Source organism: Mus caroli, unplaced genomic scaffold, assembly GCF_978045245.1.
Source record: "Mus caroli unplaced genomic scaffold, Mus_caroli_1 scaffold_12, whole genome shotgun sequence".
Lineage (NCBI taxonomy): Eukaryota > Metazoa > Chordata > Mammalia > Rodentia > Muridae > Mus > Mus caroli.
In genome coordinates this window covers 7,717,170-7,735,225 of record NW_028227267.1, presented here as the reverse complement: position 1 = coordinate 7,735,225, position 18,056 = coordinate 7,717,170, and the positions used below count along the sequence as shown (strand labels likewise).

General features: G+C 42.6%; 1 protein-coding gene across 3 annotated transcripts in view; it reads left to right on the top strand.

Annotated features, from left to right (window-relative positions):
• Ptprg (protein tyrosine phosphatase receptor type G) overlaps positions 1-18,056 on the top strand; it is a 682,360-nt gene that overhangs the window by 161,966 nt on the left and 502,338 nt on the right. For 2 of the 3 annotated variants that reach the window (XM_021181278.3, XM_021181279.3), the window contains exon 2: positions 7,190-7,294. In XM_021181278.3, coding sequence (XP_021036937.1) covers positions 7,190-7,294 — 105 coding nt within the window. Of the gene's footprint in view, positions 1-1,199; positions 1,369-7,189; positions 7,295-18,056 lie in introns of those variants that run through there. The other variant, XM_029468957.2, reaches the window with a different exon arrangement.

Below are 18,056 nucleotides of genomic sequence, written 5' to 3'. Positions count from 1 at the left end.
CTTAATTTGTTTGTTGACTGAGGAGTATAATAGACATAAACAGCCTGCTTAACTGTTTGCTTGCCACTGTGTGAATATGGATTCTGCAGGTGAAGATGAAAGGGTCTATTGCTCCATTTTTAGTAACTTGGGTAGGAGCCAGCCATGGAAGGAACCACAAACACTTTGATGTAATGTTTTCAATTTTAAGTAAATCTCTTCTCCTAGACCCCCACATCCATTACAGTGCCCTAGAATTGGGCATCTAGTTAGGTTAAAAAAGATACCTTTATGTACAGGCTACTAGGTGTGTAAGCATGCTTTAAAAGGAATTTGGGGTGCTCTTATAAATCCAGTTCGTCTCTCTGCTGTATTGTCTTTGTTTCTTTTGTGACCATTAATGATATTCGTTAACCTTTTTTCATGTGACTGGGAGAAACTTTGAAAGGAAGGAAGAATGATTAGTTTTGTTTGTGGCTTCAGAAGTATTTAACCCTTGGGTAGCAGACTCTGTTTTTCTTGGGCTGTGAGGAGAGAAGGTGGAAGAACACAGTCTCTGACTTCATGACACTCAGGAAGCAGGAAAAGAGATCACAGAAGTTGGAGGCACAAGATGCCTATCAAAAGCCTGCCTCTGACAGGTCTGTGTTTTTATAGTCAGACTTCCTGCCAGCCCATTTAGTTATAGAGTCATGAATGGTTCTGTCCCTTGATGAAGTGAGTGCCTTCATGAGCTACTCACCTCTTTAAGATTGGATCCCAGGGTAAGAGACTGTCTTAGGGTTTCCATTTGCTTTGAAGAAACACCATTACCAAGGCAACTCTTATAAAGGAAAACATTTCATTGGGGCTGGCTTACAGTTTTCAAGGTTTGGTTCATTATCATCATGGCAGGAAGCATGGCACCTTATAAGCAGACACACTGCTAGAAGAGCCAAGAGCTCTACAGCTTGATCCAAAGGAAACCAGGAGAGAGATTGACTATTAAGTGCTAGTTGAGGTTTGAGCATAGGACCTCACAGCCCTCCCAACATCGACACACTTCCTCCAAAAAGTCACCCCTACTTGAAGAAGACCCTCCCTGGGCCAAGCATTTTCAAACCACCACAGGGATTAAGCCTTCTCTCTCTCTCTCTCTCTCTCTCTCTCTCTCTCTCTCTCTCTCTCTCTCTCTCTCTCTCTCTCTCTCTCTCTCTCTGTGTGTGTGTCTGCAAGCTGGTACTTCACATCAGATTCTGTCAGATCATATCTCAGATTCTGTCTGACTCAGCAGAGGTGAACTGGACAGAGTGTACTGTAGAGGCACTGTGGTAGCGCTTCTGAAATCCTTCCGTGCTGGGCATCTCCAACTCCCATTTCTCAATTACAGTAAAGAAGACATGCCACGAGGTTTGTAATTATAGTCATGACTTTACAGCTTGGGAAGAGCTCTGTTCATGACAACTCAATTCCCTCTCCCTCCTCCCTCCCTCCTTTCTCTCTATGTGACCCTGGCTGGCCTGGAATCATAGAGATTGGCCTGCCTCTGCTTCCCAGGTGCTGGGATTAAAGTTGTGCACTACCAGGCCCAACTTGATTCCTATTTCTTAGAGACCCAAAGACATGAGCTTCTAACAGTGAAACTTAGGGAAAGACATCTAAGCCTAGAGATGAGAGCTCAATGGTTAGCTTTGCTCACTGCTCTTACAGAGGTCCTCAGTTTGGTTCTCAGCATACAGGTTGGGGGGTTCACAATTTCTTATTTTAACTGGTTCCAGGGGATTCTGGCTCTCTCTTATGGCCTCTATAGGTATAAACATGGCACACATACATACATATAAATAAAAATGAAAGCAAAATTTTAAAAAAGCCATCTATGTCAAATCGTTACCTAATGTGTTGAGAGGAGTGGAGGTTTTTGAAAGAAAACGATGTTCATACACAAATTAACACAAAAGAGTTCATGAAAATTCAAGTTCCTTCCCCCAAGACCGTGTTTTTGTGAAATTCTCAGCATACACAGAACCTCCTGAAGATCCAGTTAAGGAGATGGGTAACACATCTGCGTTTATATTCCCTGAGTACAAACATTTATTCTTATAAACTGTGTCCAGTAGCTCTGGGAAATTAAATCATGCACACAGGAAACTGTTTCCTTGATGTCTTCAGTAATAGGTAACTCATAGGATATTTTTATAGGACAGGATTGGGCCTTTGGGCCTGAAACCTTTTTATCTTTTTCGCTTTTGGCTGGAAATGAGGTAGGCTCGATAGAAGTTCTGAGAGGAGAAGGAGTTTTTGAGAACTCCCTGATGAAAATGCCTGCCACTCATTTAGCTCTCTGCCTAGCAACCAAGTTGACTTAAGATTCCTCCTGCTGAGTGAGATGTGAGCACCATTGGCTAGTTAATACTGTGGTTTTTAAAGTTCCACTTTCATCTTGTCAGGATCGGTAGACTGGGATGATAGGAGTCTCTGAATTTGTCCTTTCAAACCCATTTCATTATTATACAGTCAAGACTCTCAGACTGCTAGAGTTTGAAATTATTCCTACCCAGGTTTGCTAGCCGATGGGGGATATGTATTTGTTGCTAACAATGACATTAGAGTTGACTTGTTTCAAAAACATGTATATCCATGTATACCACTGGGCGTCTCAGTGTTGTATACAACGGTTCCAGTAATTTGGAGGATTATATATAACACACAAAAAAACCGCTCGAATGCTTTCAGCTGACAGATAACTCCAGATCCATAACATAGAGGCTAGGTTGTAGAACTTGCCAGAGTTTATGTTTGCATAACCCCATCTCATTCTTCCTGCTACTCAAATGATAACCATAGGCAGATTTACACTTATTGTCTGTTCCGAAGAGTGAAACCACACATTTTCATAAGCACGCTCCATTTTTAATTGTGTAATTAAGTTGCTGACATAAGCAAGTATGTGATTTCACATTAAGGTAAGGATCCGTAAAGGCATGCATTTGCATAATTTAATTTTCTGCACAGAAGATATTGAAAATCAATAGGATGATTCATAGCCAAACCATAGCAGTACCATGTGTGCTTGGCTGTTGGAGCTCTGGAGAGGACAGAGTATTAAAATTGATTGAATTTGGCCTGCTGACTCCGTAGCTTTACTTGGGAACCACAGATTGTTACCATTTGCAAACCTCTGTTCCTTCAATAAAATATTAAGTTGCTTTATATACAGTATATACATTTTTACTGCTATTCAAATAGTTTTTAAAAATACCTTTAAAAATCACCTCATCTTTGGTTCAATGATTGAGATGAGGGCTTTAAATCGTTTTCTTTTAGTTTATGCAGGTGCCATCAATACGTGATTCCTTCCTTATCTGGAGGTGGGAGGGGGATCTCATGTAGCAGACAGACAGGATCGACAGGAAAATTCACAGAGTTAATTCTGTCGGGAAGAGCATACATAGCGCCTGGGATACAGCGAAGTTGCTTCCCCAGAGACCAACCTGTTGAGATATCAGACGCTTCTGTCCTACTGTGCCATCAGTGCTTGCTCCTTCCGGTAGATGAGCAGTGCTGTCAGGCAGTGCATGCAGAGGGTGGCCTTTGGCTACACCCCTGCCCCAGACCAAACAAAATATAACAAAAATCTAGTGCATTTCAAATTATTATTTGGGTTCTACTTCAAAACAGTTCAATGTGGCAAAGAATCCAGGAAAATTAATGTCATTTTTTTGTGTGAATTCTTTATTTTTTTTTATAATACCCCTGTGTTGATAATCATACCTCTTTTTCAACAAGAGACCATTTATAGATAAATAAATTGGTGATCAGAAGTTGAAGTGACTGTTTAAAGTAGTGGCTCTCAACCTTCCTAATGCTGCTGCCCTTTAATTAAGTTCCTCATGTTATGATGACCCCCGACTATAAGGTTGTTTTCATTGCTACTTCATGACTGTAATTTTGCTACTGTTGTGAATTGTAATGTAAATATCCGATATGCAGGATATCTGATGTGCAACTTCTGGTTTAAAGTATACCATCATAGTCATTACACGGTTGTTTCCGTAATGACAGGAGACAGTTGGGACTTCTAATCAGTTCATGGTAACTCTCCATTTCTGCAGGTTCAGGTCAGGCTGGCTTCTAGTTGGCTCTAGTCTGGGCTTAATGCTATCACAAGAATTGATCTCTATGGTTTGCCTCCTGGCCTGGCTCCAGGTTCTGTTGTTACTCTACCTTCTGCTGATTCTATTCTTGATCCTCACCTAACTCTTTGTTTTGAGGATCATATCCCAGGATCTTCGGGGCTTATGTCTAGCACGCCCACAGGCAAAGAAGACTGGTTGCCTGATACCCTTGTGCTTGATTTCATCACAAGGGTTTTGGATGCTGGGGTTTGGGGATTCAATGTCTTAAGGAAAGAAAGGGCCAGCCCATGTGTTGGCAGAGATAGAGGTGTCTGGGTAACTGTTCATTCCATGATAGATAGAATGGGTTATGATTGCTGCTGAAACAGGGCCTATGCATGGAGCAAATCACTATTCTGAGGGTCCTGAGGGAAATCGTCTCTAGAGCAGCTCAAATTTAAATTTAGTAGAGTTTACTGGAGCAAAAGAAAATAAAAATTGGGCTGTGACCCCAATAAACACACAGAACAAGTTCTGATAATCCATCCATTAGGGAGCTCAGACATCATCCACAGATAAAGGAAGGATCGATCTAGAAAGCAGCTGGGCATGGGCGGGAGTAGAGCACTTGCCTACCATGAACAGGGCTTATTCTCCATTACCTAATAAGCTGGGTGTGTTGAAGTTCACACTTGTAATCCCAAACTGGGGCATGGCACGAGGGGTACCGGAAGATTGAGGACTCCTGGGCTATATGAGACCTTTTCTTTCAACAAATACAAACAAACAAACAAACAAACAAACAAACTCATCGTTGTGGGCCACAGCTGAGACAGTCCACCAACTTATTCCATCCTAAACAGTTAACTTCCTGCAAGCTCTTCTGCATGCAGCAAGAGGCCAGTTAAGAGCAAATCCTCCCACCATTTGGTTTGTTGCGTCTGGAACTAAGTTAGGTGCTGTGCTCTGCTCACAGCAAGTCCTGTTATCTTCTGTTGTTTTTTTTTGTTTGTTTGTTTGTTTGTTTTTTTGTTTTTTCGAGACAGGGTTTCTCTGTATAGCCCTGGCTGTCCTGGAACTCACTTTGTAGACCAGGCTGGCCTCGAACTCAGAAATCCGCCTGCCTCCGCCTCCCGAGTGCTGGGATTAAAGGCGTGCTCCACCACGCCCGGCTCCTGTTATCTTCTGAAATATCCTCTACAGCTCATATTATACAGACCAGGAACCAGAGATAACCCTGCAAACCCCAATAGAATCGGCATTTACTGCTCACACGGTCAGGAGGTTGCTATACTCATTGTCTTGATACAAAGAGGACAGGCTTTGAAGCTTTGCAGCAAACACAATAGACAGATACGCGTTAAAATATTTATCGTATGCACAAAAAGAGAGCTGATGGTTGAGCGTGGTTGGGCGGGGGGGGGGGGGATTCTTTCCTTTGATCTGGGTAAGAACGGTGGACTCACTCTGAGGGCTCAGCTACACATGAATGGATGGTGAGTGGCCACATTTCACTCGCAGGTTACAATGGGCAACGACCTAGATTTTTTTTTTTCTTCTTACTTTGTCATTTAGGACTAGTGAACACATAGAAGTGATAGCAGGTTTTCCATTTGCATTTGGAATTTCTTATACTCACATTTCCACTAAGGACTCATCTTAGGAGCATCTAGGTTCCAGCCCTGGTTGCAAGTCTTAAGTTCGTCTTTGCAGTTGAAGTGCTTTTTCACTGGCCGACACATTCTCATCGAAGCTAATGCCCTGGCACCCTCATTGCTGACTTATCTGAACAGAAAATATACGGTAGTTCCCATTGCTATCCTCATTTCAAAGCAAATGTACATTTCTCCTAACCATTTTCTTTTCTTCCTGAAAGCAGACTTGATTTTGTTTGGGTGCTTTTGAATATTAATATAGGTGCGAGGTGTGTATTGTTTTGGGATTTGTGCACCTGTGATATTCATCTTTGTACACATCTGTGCATTCAGGTGTAGGCTCATCACCAGAGGCAATTTGCATCAGATGGAGAGGATAGGAGGGATGGGTTTTGAATGCTGGAGTGGGCAGATGGAAACTCTCCACAGCAGTAGAGATTCCTTTGGCTTTTGTTGGGTGGATTAGATTCATTTTGAGTTTTCAGAAGTGGGTGGCCATTATGCAGTATTTCCCTTGGAGCATTGGTAGTGGACGATTTTGTACTTTGCTTTCTTCAGGACCACAGGGAATATTTGTGGGCCTAAGGGCATGGAAGATGGGTATTCACCCTGATGCGGTTTCAGTGGATGAGACTGCTTCCAGGGCAAAGGCCCTAGTTTTGATGCATCTGTTTGGCTCTCGGTTCCCCTGTGTGCTTTTTATTGCACTGAAGTTCAGTGAGTGTCCCTGGACCTGAAATCCCACCCCTCCTCCCACATGTAACAGATACCAAGGAAGAGAACATGGGCCCAGATGGCTTCTTATGCCCAGAACACTCATTTATTCAGGTACTTAGAATTCAAAGCACACATTAGGCAAGTGGAAGTTTCCTCATTTCTTGAAGCATATTTCTTATCACTGAGACCTTTGTATCCATACTTGGTGTTGTGTAGACTAATAATATAATGTATATTAAGTACCTAGTAAAGGTTTAGCTGGGGGCTACATCTGTAATCCCAGCTGGGAGAATGTGAGTTTGAGGCTAGTCTGATCTACAAGGTCAGTTGCAGGTCAGCTACAGAGTGACACTATCTCAAAACAAACAAACAAACAAACAAACAAACAAACCGCAACCTAAATCCAAACATAAAACCACATAGATGTTACTAATATGAACAATTAATGCATTTAATGCCTTGCTTTGGCTTTCCCTATAGTTTTTTTTTTCTCTTTTGAAACAGGCTCTTACTCTGTAACCCATCCAGCCTAGGACAGGAAGCAATCTTTCCGCCTCAGCCAAATGTGTTGGGATTATAGGCACAAGCCACCTCACAACAAAACAAAAAGGGAGGTTCTCTTTAGTAGATAGCCAGCCCCTAAGACCTGTGGTTCTGTAAATTGCATCGCCATGTGAGTCTGAATATCCTCTTTTTGTCCTGTGCCCTGATGACTTGTCTCAATGTGTTCTCCATCTCTTCCAGCATTGACTGAAGGCTATGTGGGGACCCTGCAGGAGAGCAGACAGGACAGCTCAGTGCAGATCCGCAGACGAAAAGCATCCGGAGACCCATACTGGGCATATTCTGGTGAGTGTAGCTGTGTTGGTTAGTGCCCTGGAAGGGTTAAAAAAAAATCAGAATCAAGATTTGCCTGAGTCCTGTCTCCCGTTTGTTCAAAAACCGTTTGCATTGTTAAAAGTTGAAATTTTGAAGCCTGCTTTTCCTGCTTCCCCATCTGGAAAACCCGCACCACACCAATATGAGTTTGTCACTGAAGTTTTCTTATTAATGAGTCATTGTACCAAACTTGTAACTCTTTGGAAGACATTGTTGTGTTGCCTTTAGGACATGTGGTGTCCCAGCTAAGCATCATAAAGCATTGGAGAGCCAGTAGAGTCTCTCTCCCATTGCTCAAGAAATTCGAATGTATTTTCAAATTTCACCGGTTAACCTTATTGCCATTCTTACCCTAGCTCGGTTTTACTTTGCACCTTTGAGACAGTGAAATGAGAATGCTTTATTATAATTTTAGTGCGTATTACGTTAGAAATAACTTCCTTGCCTTTAGAGGCCTTTCTGGATTATGCACTAACTAACTAACTAACTAACTAGAAAAATACACTAGGTGCTTTGTTATTTTTAAAAGAGATGTTAAAACTCAGGATTTATGGAAAAATGGATCATAGCGAATTAAGGAGGAATACTTGAAGAAGACAGGCCACTTTGAAATTACTGTGGCACTGAATAATTCAGGTTCCTTGTTTGAGAGAGCTCAGAGGCATGGGTATTACTCTTCATAATAAATCTATGGAGTATGCAGTGTTGTTGCATATAGAATTACTGCAATTCTCCTCAGAGTTAGGGCTTCCTTTTCAATCCCAAATCTCCACCTGCAAATCTTGTTAAATTTATGTCAGTGTAAAATTTATAGACCTGATCTTTAATTACCCCTTATCTGTTGGCGGTTTGCATTCTTTTGTCTGCTGATAAATCTCCTGTCCCTGCAGGGAGAGTGGCTAAATCTGTTTTGTTTAGCCGCTCACACACAATGATGGTGAAGAATTCCACCCCACCTCCTCCTTTGTGATTCGAATTATCCAATTAGAGTTTTCTCTCACCATTTTCTGATAAATGAAGGAAATTGGGAGATGGAGGTCAAAATTATAGACATATAGCGTCTTGCCAAGTCATGCAAAGAAAATTTATCATTGTGTACTCTCTGGCTGAGGGATCAGTCATGAAGGGGCGTAAAGTGGCCTGTTATTTACAGTTCATCAATTTAGAGTAATAATGCAGTTAGGCAGGAAATTGGAAGTTATAAGACATTGTTGCAAATGGCAGTGAAGAAGCCAAACTTCTCCCATTAAGTACTAAGTACAGCCAGGGGGAGGTGAGTGGTGGCGTTTATGGAATGGCGTCATTGTTGATGCCCTTATCACAGGTGGGTCTTACTCCTCTCTTCTGGGGTAGCAGAGTATATGTGCCTGGGTTTGAGTTCTGCCTCCAGCTGAAGGCTGATAGTTCACGTTTAGGGACTGGCACACTTATACTTACCTTGAAAGATCTAGGTCATAAATATTCTAGACCTTTTCCAGACAAGAATCTTTGCTATAGCACTCATCCCTGCCAGCGCAGCATCAGAGTGGCCCTAGATGATACTGGAAAGCCTGGGTGTGTGGTGATGAAATCGTTTGTGAGGCCTCGAACTTGAGTCCTGTTTCAAGGCAATACTTTCTCTTGGATTTTTTTTTTTTTTTATAACTGAGCATTTCAAAGTGTTCAGGAGCAGTCTTCCTTCATAGGCTGTGCAAGAACAGGTAGCCAGTTGGTTAGTGTTCACAGGCTGCAGTCCCTCAAATTTTGCTTTGGTAAATAGGCTCCCACTCCCCCCAACCCCCGACGGATCTGACGAGTTTGGAGGAGTTTCTCAAGCCACTTATTAGATATAGTGAAAGAAAGAGGAGCAGAGGAAGAAGACAGTTCATATGGACTCTGAGGACCGCATCTGACATTCTTGGGTCTGGCAGACAATCAAAGTTAGATCTCTACACATACACTCAGGGATGGAGCCCGAGACTGAACAGGATATTGTAGTTCATATGTATCAAACACCCAAAAATGATTTTATACAATGCCTTTATGATTTGGAGCCTAGACTCTAGAATCTTCCACTTGTACACTGTGTCTGTCCTCATCTGAGTCAGAATGCTCATCCTATATGCATCCTATATATATTGAAACCATTTTCCAAGTGGTTATTTTGTGGAGGTGGCTCAGGATTGGTTCTGATGTCAAGAAGATTTGGGGATTATCAAAGGTGTTTTTCAGTATTTACCCGTGGATACCGGAGGAGCAGGAGCAGTGAGGCTTGGTATCGGTTTACTTTCTGCACTTTAGGCTGGTGCCTTAGAATCACAGCAGACTGGGATTCTCACTCCTGGGATATACTTCGAGGTATAAATGCTGCTTAAAATGCAGGCTTGAGAGAAGCAAGGCTCTTTGTTGTGAGGCATTTTTAAATATAGCAAAGGTAAATTAGGCCACGTCTGAAAGATTAGTTTAATGGACCAGATCTTGCCATCATGCCTCTAATTCTGTGATCCATTTAGTTCCTCCGAGGATATTGCCATTTGAACTTTGCGGGGAGGGCATATAGTATGTCTAGTATGAATCTTGTACAGATGTATAGACCTGTGTCAAATGCTGGTAACACCGAATCTGATTTTGGAGGGAGCCTTGGTTTTCCCTCTGGGAAGCTGGCATAGCTAACAACGGTTCCTTCCCAGGGTGTTGTGCATGTGAGATGAGATGACCAGTGCAGTTGCTTGGTGCAGTCTGTGTCATCAAGGACCATCTGCCCTTGGCTGGTCTTAACTCCGCTTCTCTTTCACTCACTGTTGGTGTTCCTGAAGCTCTCCTTGAGCTGTCACCCTTCCCCATAGTCACTCAGCAGTACTGAAGGCTGAGGAACTGAGCTAGCATGCACGGATTTACATGCTTTGCCCTTGGTGTCTTTCCAATGAAGTTTGTAGAAAGAATCAGTGAGTTCAGAGGTGGAGAAGCTGTAGGCTTCCGCCCAATTTTATACATGAGAGTTATTGTAATACAGCCACATTTGTTACTTTGTGTACTTTCTGTGGTGCCTCACTACAACTTCAGAGCTAAGAATGTGTGTGTGTGTGTGTGTAAATTAGTTAATTAATTTATAATTAAGACATATGGTTATTGTGTGGGCATGGCATGCATGTGTGTGTGTACACTTGCATGTGCTTCAATATATGTGATAGTCACAGGACAATCTTTGGCAGTCAGTTTTCTTCCTCCACCCTACATGGAATCCAGGACCATCAGGTTTATGTAGTAAGTGCTTGACTCAATGAGCCATCTCATCAACCCCCAACTAAGGACTTTTGATGGAAAATGGAGAATATCTGACCCTTCACAGGAAAAAAAAAATTCTCTAGACCTTGCTCACTTTCACATAGCTTGGGTTCTGAGCAGAGCCTTGTCTTTGTCTCATTCAGAGCTACTCAGGGTGCAGAAGCCATCTTTGGTTTCCTTTGTGATCCTCACCTTCTGGATGGCCTTTGCATCTCCCTTTTAGGAAAAGGACTTCAAGGAGACAGTGTGAATTAGGTGGGTCGTGTTTGTGGATGGGTCAAGGAAATAGTGTCTGGGTTCCCTCTCTCGATGTTTGGCAGACAGTACTGACAGCATTATTCCTAGACTGTCCCACACAGTCACTTCAGAGACTGAGTTTTGAGCTGGGGTTAGCTTCTTAGGCCAGGGCCACTACTGAACTTGAGTAGTAGAATGTATGCACGTCTGTGTTTACTCTCATATGACCATAGTTACTTGATTTTCACGGATTCATTGGCATACTCACAGATGTCTGTATTTGATGTGGAAGCTGCCCATTGACAGGCTTATAGAATTTCTTCAACTTTGGCACACAGGACTGATGGCTGAGGAGCCTGTAGTACTCTGATTGCATCATCCAGAGATGGGTCTCCCCCTCTGGTCCTTACTCGGTTACTGTAGCAAAGGGTTAATGTTCCTATAGTAAGTGAAGACTTCACCCATCAAAAGTGAGACACTGGTTCTAGATGCTGCTTGTGGGGACCAAGATTATCATTTCAGGATGCTTTTTATCTTTGGATTTTTTTTCCTTATGGGGAATTTCATGAAGGATTACACCAGAAGGAGAAAAATGTAGTCCTCTCAAATATCTATTAGAAATATTAAAACAATTTGTCTTCTGTAGTTTTAGCTCATGGAAGGTGTAGAATTTCTCTGTAACTTCAGGTAATGACAGTTTATGCATTTTGAAGTGTGCCCAGAACTTCTGTAATTTTTTTTTACATGAAAATACCATATGTTGGATAGGTCATGGTTGCAGGAAAGAGAAATAAGAGACAAATCTAGAAGCAGTCCAGTTGGAACTGTAAAGTATCTTTCTAGACCTATGTGTATTCGCTCTTCTCTTTCAAACACTGGAAGGAAACCAGGCTGTGCCATCTTTGACCGTGGATTCTCTGCATCTCTAGTACTTGCGTTTGCATATAAAGAAATATGAGTCCAGGTAGGGGTGGGAGTGGCTCCCATCTTCAGAGGAATCCAAAATCAAAACTGCCAAAATTCCCTGTGGGAAGTTGTGTCCTTGGGCAAGCTGAAGGTTAGACAGGATTATCCTAACAGGTATTGCTTCTATGTTTTAAACCAGTGCATATCATAGATCTTTCTTAACTACCTGTAAAATGGAAATGAAGGACTGTCCTGAAGATGGCTGTGAGGTTCAGGTATCAAGCATTGTGGCACACACAGGAATTTTGGGTTTTTACCTTGCTCTTTTGGCTTTTAACTGCACCCTACTCCACAAGCACATGTCTCTCTGTGTGTGGGTATGTGGCTCATTTTCCCAGTTGAGTGTACAGTTTTTGAGGACAAAGTTTATAGCTTTTACCTTTTATCTCTCTGCCATGCACTGTGCTTCATTTGATTTTGCAGATTCAATGCCTCTTTGTGAGACAGGGTCTCACTGTGGTGTCACCAGAGCTAGCTTTTAATTCATGCTGCTTCAGCCTCCTGAGTCCTGGGATTGTAGCAATGTGCCTCCAGATCGGGCTTCCGTGTCCGTTTTTAGCTGGACAGATGGATGGGCAGACAAAGGAGAGCCTCTGCATCAGAGGCTGAGTGATGCAGTGCTCACTAACGGGCTCTGATACTCAGATAAAAGAGTGGGTGATTTACAGAAGACTTTGCCATTGGAGCCCTTTAAGTAATGAGCTCCCCTGTGAACTGAGGATATAATTAACTGCTTTAAAATTACATTTCCATGCCTATTTTTAAGAATGTCTGTACAGGGTAAATCAAAATACACATGCCTACAGAAGGCCGCTTTTGTCATCGGAAGAATGGAAGGCGCTGCAGAACGGAGAGCTTTAATGTTAATATTGGTGTATTGTTTATTGTTCTCCTGAGGCCTCCTACAGGGTCTCTTAGGGAGTAATTTCCCTAGACTTCATCTCTGCAGTAGATGGCTCCTGATTGGCTGCAGCAGTGCCAGAGTTGAGCAGGGATATAATCAGCCTTGGGTTCCCAGCACTGCCTTGATGGACCTCTCCCACAACACTTGGGGTGGGTCCTCATCTTTATTGACCTCCTCTTTATTGACAGTAGACTTCCTTCTTTTCTACACACCCCTGTTAGTCTGGTTGCAGCTTTTAAGTCAGCTTTTCTTTTCTGCTCCATTTTGAATTATTTACTGAATGCCAGGTATTGGGCTATAATGACAGACCCCAGAGAATGTTTCTTGTACTCCAAATGTGAAGAAAAGACTCTGCTGTGAGGAGGCCTATCATTGGGGCTTTGGGGAGTAGAAGGAAAAAGCCCTAAGGAGTCAGTCTTAGGATTCCCATTGCTGTGAAGAGACACTATGACCATAGCAACTCTTCCAGAGAAAAACATATATTGGGGCTGGCTTATAGTTCAGAGGATTAGTTCATGGCTAGAAGCATGGAGGCATGCAGGCATACATGGTGCTGGAGAAAAAGCTGAGAGAGTTCTGCGTCTTGATCTGAAGGCAGTAGGAGACTGTGTGCCACATTAGGTCTAACTTGAGCATATGAGGCCTCAAAGCCCGCCTCTACACTGATACACTTCTTCCAAAAGGCCACACCTACTTCAACAAGACCATACCTCCTAATAGTGCCACTGCCTATGGGCCAAGCATTCAAACACATGTGGGCCTATTCAAACCAACACAGGTCCATGACTGTTTGGACACAGGTGAGAAAGCAAGATGATGTTCTCTAGGATGATGCCAGGGGAGTCTCAAGGTGGCATCATATTTAATTTAAAATGAGTAAATGTGAAGGAGAGCGATGGTTGATTGTAATGATTTTAAAACCTTGGATATAATCTTATCAAGATGTGTCATTTTTTCCATATTTCTCGCGTTCTTTACATTTTTATTTCATTGAGTCCAAACGGTGAGTAATCCTTTATTTCTGTGATCCCGTTTGTTGGTTTTGTTTTGTTTTGTTTGTTTTGTTTTGTTGTTGTTGTTGCTGTTGTTTTTGGGTGTGGTTGGTGGGGCGGGTTGAGGTTTCTTTTTTTTGTAGCCCCAGCTCTCATGGAACTCACTCTGCCAGCCTCTGCCTCCTGAGTGTTGGGATCAAAGGCATGCATGACCATCACCTGCAATTATTTTCGTGCTCTCAAATAAATGTTTTAGGGTAGGAGGGCTCCCAAGGTAGGAAGTAACTTGTAGGTGACACTGTGTCTTCGTATGTGTTTGGTGTTTCCTTTTTGTTTAATCGTCGGCTACAAGACAGAGTGAGCAAGAATGCACATGATGCAACTTTTTCTGGTTTCCTATTTAAAGGCAAATCTGGTGCCAGATGCTTGGGGTCTCTAAACACTTGGTCACATTTGGCTTTTCCCCTTTGATTGTTTTAAAGAAGTTTTTTTTTAACTCATATTTTTCTGTTGTTCTCTTACTTTTGAGTTCTTTTTTCTTAAAACAAACAAACAGCAAAAACCCTTTTCCCTAATGTTTCATGGTATTATCTCTTAAGAGATGTTTCTTAATTTAAGAGTTCTTCAGGTCGAGCACCAGAAGTGAACATGACTGTGCTCGTGAGGGACTCCTAGGAAGATGAACCATTTTCCCAGCACTGCCTTGGTGTCAAGTGGTATCATTGGTGAAAGTTTGATTTGGTCCTATGATGGGTCTTTAAAAATGGGTATAAGTCAGTCCAGATTTCAGTTTTAAATTAACTCTGAAGCTCCCAGTTTTGATATGGAGTATTTTGGTGGACTTTGGAGAACATCTGTAGAATATAAAATATTAAATTGTTCGTAAGGGTGTGTGTGTATGTGTGTGTGTGTGTGTGTGTGTGTGTGTGTGTGTAGGTCAGAGGACAGCTCTGTGGATATAACTTACAGGGTCAGGCTTGGCAGCACGCACAGCAAGCGCTGCCTCACCCTAGTGGAAGGTTGAGTAATGTCATTCTTTCATCCCTGCCACTGGCATTAGGAACCTGCCTCTGAAAACCACTTGCACATGTCTCTAAGGTGATGCCACTTAAGGCAGTCTCCATGACCTTCAGTAGGAGCTCATGCTGAAATGCTTACAAGTAGCCACGAAAATGAAGTAGGTTAAACCACAGTATGTACTGCTGTGATATAGATAATACGGTCCCACTGTGAATAGACTGAGAACTGTGGAGACTATACACGTTCCTGTTGAGAAATAAATGAGATTGTCTCTGTGCAAATGTTTTAAAAATACTGCATATTATGGAAATATTTTGAGAGTGCTTCAATTTCTTATGCCAATATATGCATATTTTAAAAGAAGATTGTGTCTTAGGCTTGATTGCGGACTTGTATTAGATTTGTGCAGTTTTGCTAGTAACAGTTGAAGGTACAGAGTAAGGAGGGAGAGGCCTAGAAATAAATGTAGCCACAGGGAAGAATACCACTTTGGTCTCTTTAACACTCTGTATCCTAATTTTTTAGGTGAAACATTTTATAAAATGCTGATATGAACCATGCAGAAATTAATGAACTGCTATTGACTTGGCTCGAAAATGAACATCAGGGTTTATTGAGTAAAGCAGTAAATATTGACCGAGGCAGAGCTAAGGTCAATATTTACTTTGACATAACATAAATCCTTATATTCATTAGCCCATAAATTCAGTAGGCCTGCACAAGGCACAGGGTCATATAGAAGTATATAGTTTTCATATCTGTGATGGATCAAAGCCATACATCTTTTCTCCTAGTTATGAATGTGAAAGGATTATATTTCTGCCTTTGAAACTGGCTCCTTGAGGGGCAGGGTGGGAGGTTGTGGGTGAGTGGGAAGATTTGATTAATCACTCAAAGGGAAAGTACATATAGCCCGATGCACATCTAATAACCACATAGCAGGGATTCACAGTGCTGTGAGAGTTACTTAAAGACTGCAGATTTGCCTTTCATCCCTAACAACACACAGTCATTGTTTTCGGCTCAGCTTATAAACCAACTGTCTGATGTGAGAAAACAACTGTCCTGCCCTTAGCCCCTGCACATTGTTAGGTGTGGTTTAGAGCATCTTCATTGACAACATATTGTTGGCTGGAATCATCCCGAGTGCCACTTTAGTGGCCGTTTCTTGTTGAGGTTATTAAGCAGATTTGGACTTCCATTCCTTATCTTCTTGTCACCTTTCCTGGAGAAGTGGTCGTGGTAGCACAGTCAGTTAAGTATCGTGGTTTCACTGCATTAAGGAAGTTCAGGCTGGTCTGGACCAAATATCTGCTGTATGCCTTGAGACTGACTGACTTTTCTCTTGGTTTACTTCAATCCAAAAAGCAAAATGAGTTACAAGGTTAGGGTGCATGAGCTCGTTTGAGGTTGACTCTAGTAAGAGTCATGAACCTTCTTAATCCTCTTTCATGTTGTTAAAGCATGCCAGCTGTCTCTTTCAGCAAACCTCATTTCATCATACGCCACTGAGATCTGGGGATAGGCGAAGAAATGCAGCAGTGCTCTCTCCATAAGCTAGAACTGTGTCTTCATCTTCTTAAATCAGCCTACTGGACAGGAGGTGCCATTCTAACTGTTCACATGCAGACACCGTCCTTTGTTCATCTCTAAGACCTGTTAGTATGTCTTGCTGTCTTCCCTCTTGTAGACCGGGTTGGCCTTGAACTCATGAACTTTCTGAGCATCTGGATCGAAAGCATACACTACCACACCCAGCTTTTTTGGTTTTTTGAGATAGGGTTTCTCTGTGCAGTACTGGCTCTCCTGGAACTCACTCTGTAGACCAGGCTGGCCTCAAACTCAGAAATCTGCCTGCCTCTGCCTCCCAAGTGCTAGGATTATAGGCATGTGCCACCACCGTCCTGCCACACCCAGCTTTTGACCTTGCTGGCTTTGTGGTTTTATCTAAAACTGTTCTTTGGTTTTCACATGCGCACATGTGTATGTGTGCATGGGGGAGAAGGCGTAGATGAACAAACACAAAGGTAGGTCAGAAGGCAGCATCTTGATTCACACATGGTTACTGGAGTTGGTTCTCTGTTTTCACCCTGTGGCTCCTGGGATTGGAGTTGGATCCTCAGGCTTGGCAGTCATTGACTTTATCTGCTGATGCATCTCTCAGGTCCTGATGCTGCCTTCTTGAGAAACACTGGCTAGTAATTTTAGGAACTCTCCCTTTCCCCTGACTAACATCACTGGAGTATAAAATAATGCCTTCAGTGAGTGTAACATTGAAGGTGATTTTATTTTAATCCAAAAAATGGCCAGTTCTTATTCTAATAATGTCACTCCTTCTTTAGTGGTTTTTAGTCAGGGAGAAATTTCAGGTTTGGCACAAGTAGGTTTTCCATGCCTCCGCACTTGCTCAGGTATTTTTATACCAAGCAATGATCTGTCTGGCCCCAGAGTCGGAGGAGCATATCTTAGGATGTTATGCCATAGTTTCCTGGTGTCTTTCCTGTCTGGGACAACTGCTCATTTTCTGTTTGGATATGTTAAATTTCCTGTTAAAGTACATTGAAGATTTTATAAACATTTGGTCAATTTACAAAAAAATCATCTAAACAGTTAACAGTTTCATCTAAACAATAGTCTACCGTTCTAGCCTGGCACAGTCAACCTTCCTCTGAAGGCAGTAGAGCCGTCACAGAGAAGTTGAAGTAGTCAGCCAGCCAGCTGTCAAACAGACAAACTACTTACTGTAAGGTGGAAAGGTGATAGGATGCAGGGCTGCCTGGAGCTGGGCTAAAAGTCGGGGGAACGTGTAGGGTCTGATTCAGAAACCATGGCTCAATGTTATTCTCGATGTAACTCTCAGTGTGGACCTCATTTAGCCATATAAATAAATAGCGCAACATCTTGATTCACACTTGGTCCCAGCCTGCCTCCCGCAACTACCTTGGAACTTCTTCCATGTTTAAGGATGTCCTCAGGCTCCTGCAGTAAATCTCCACACCAGGCCTCTACCAGCCCCTGTGACTCTCTGGTATGTGAGCATGAGTGGAGGCTGGAGGACAACCCAAGGCATTGCTGATTGGGATCTGTAATATTTTCTTTGGTGATACAGGATTCTCCTTGACCTGGCTACTCAGCCAGGGAATCCACCTTCTTTCAACCAACATACATTTTCCAGCTGGCATTGAGGAGTGGCTGAACGCAGCAAGTGCTTAAGTGACTGAGCCCTTGCTAGATTTCGGGGGCGTGGCGAGGAGGAAACGGAGGGGGGAAGTAAGGGAGAGAGGGGGAGAGTCAGTTAGTCAGTCTTGGGGGCGTGAGGGGCTGCTTCATTGCTTCAGTTGATCTTGTT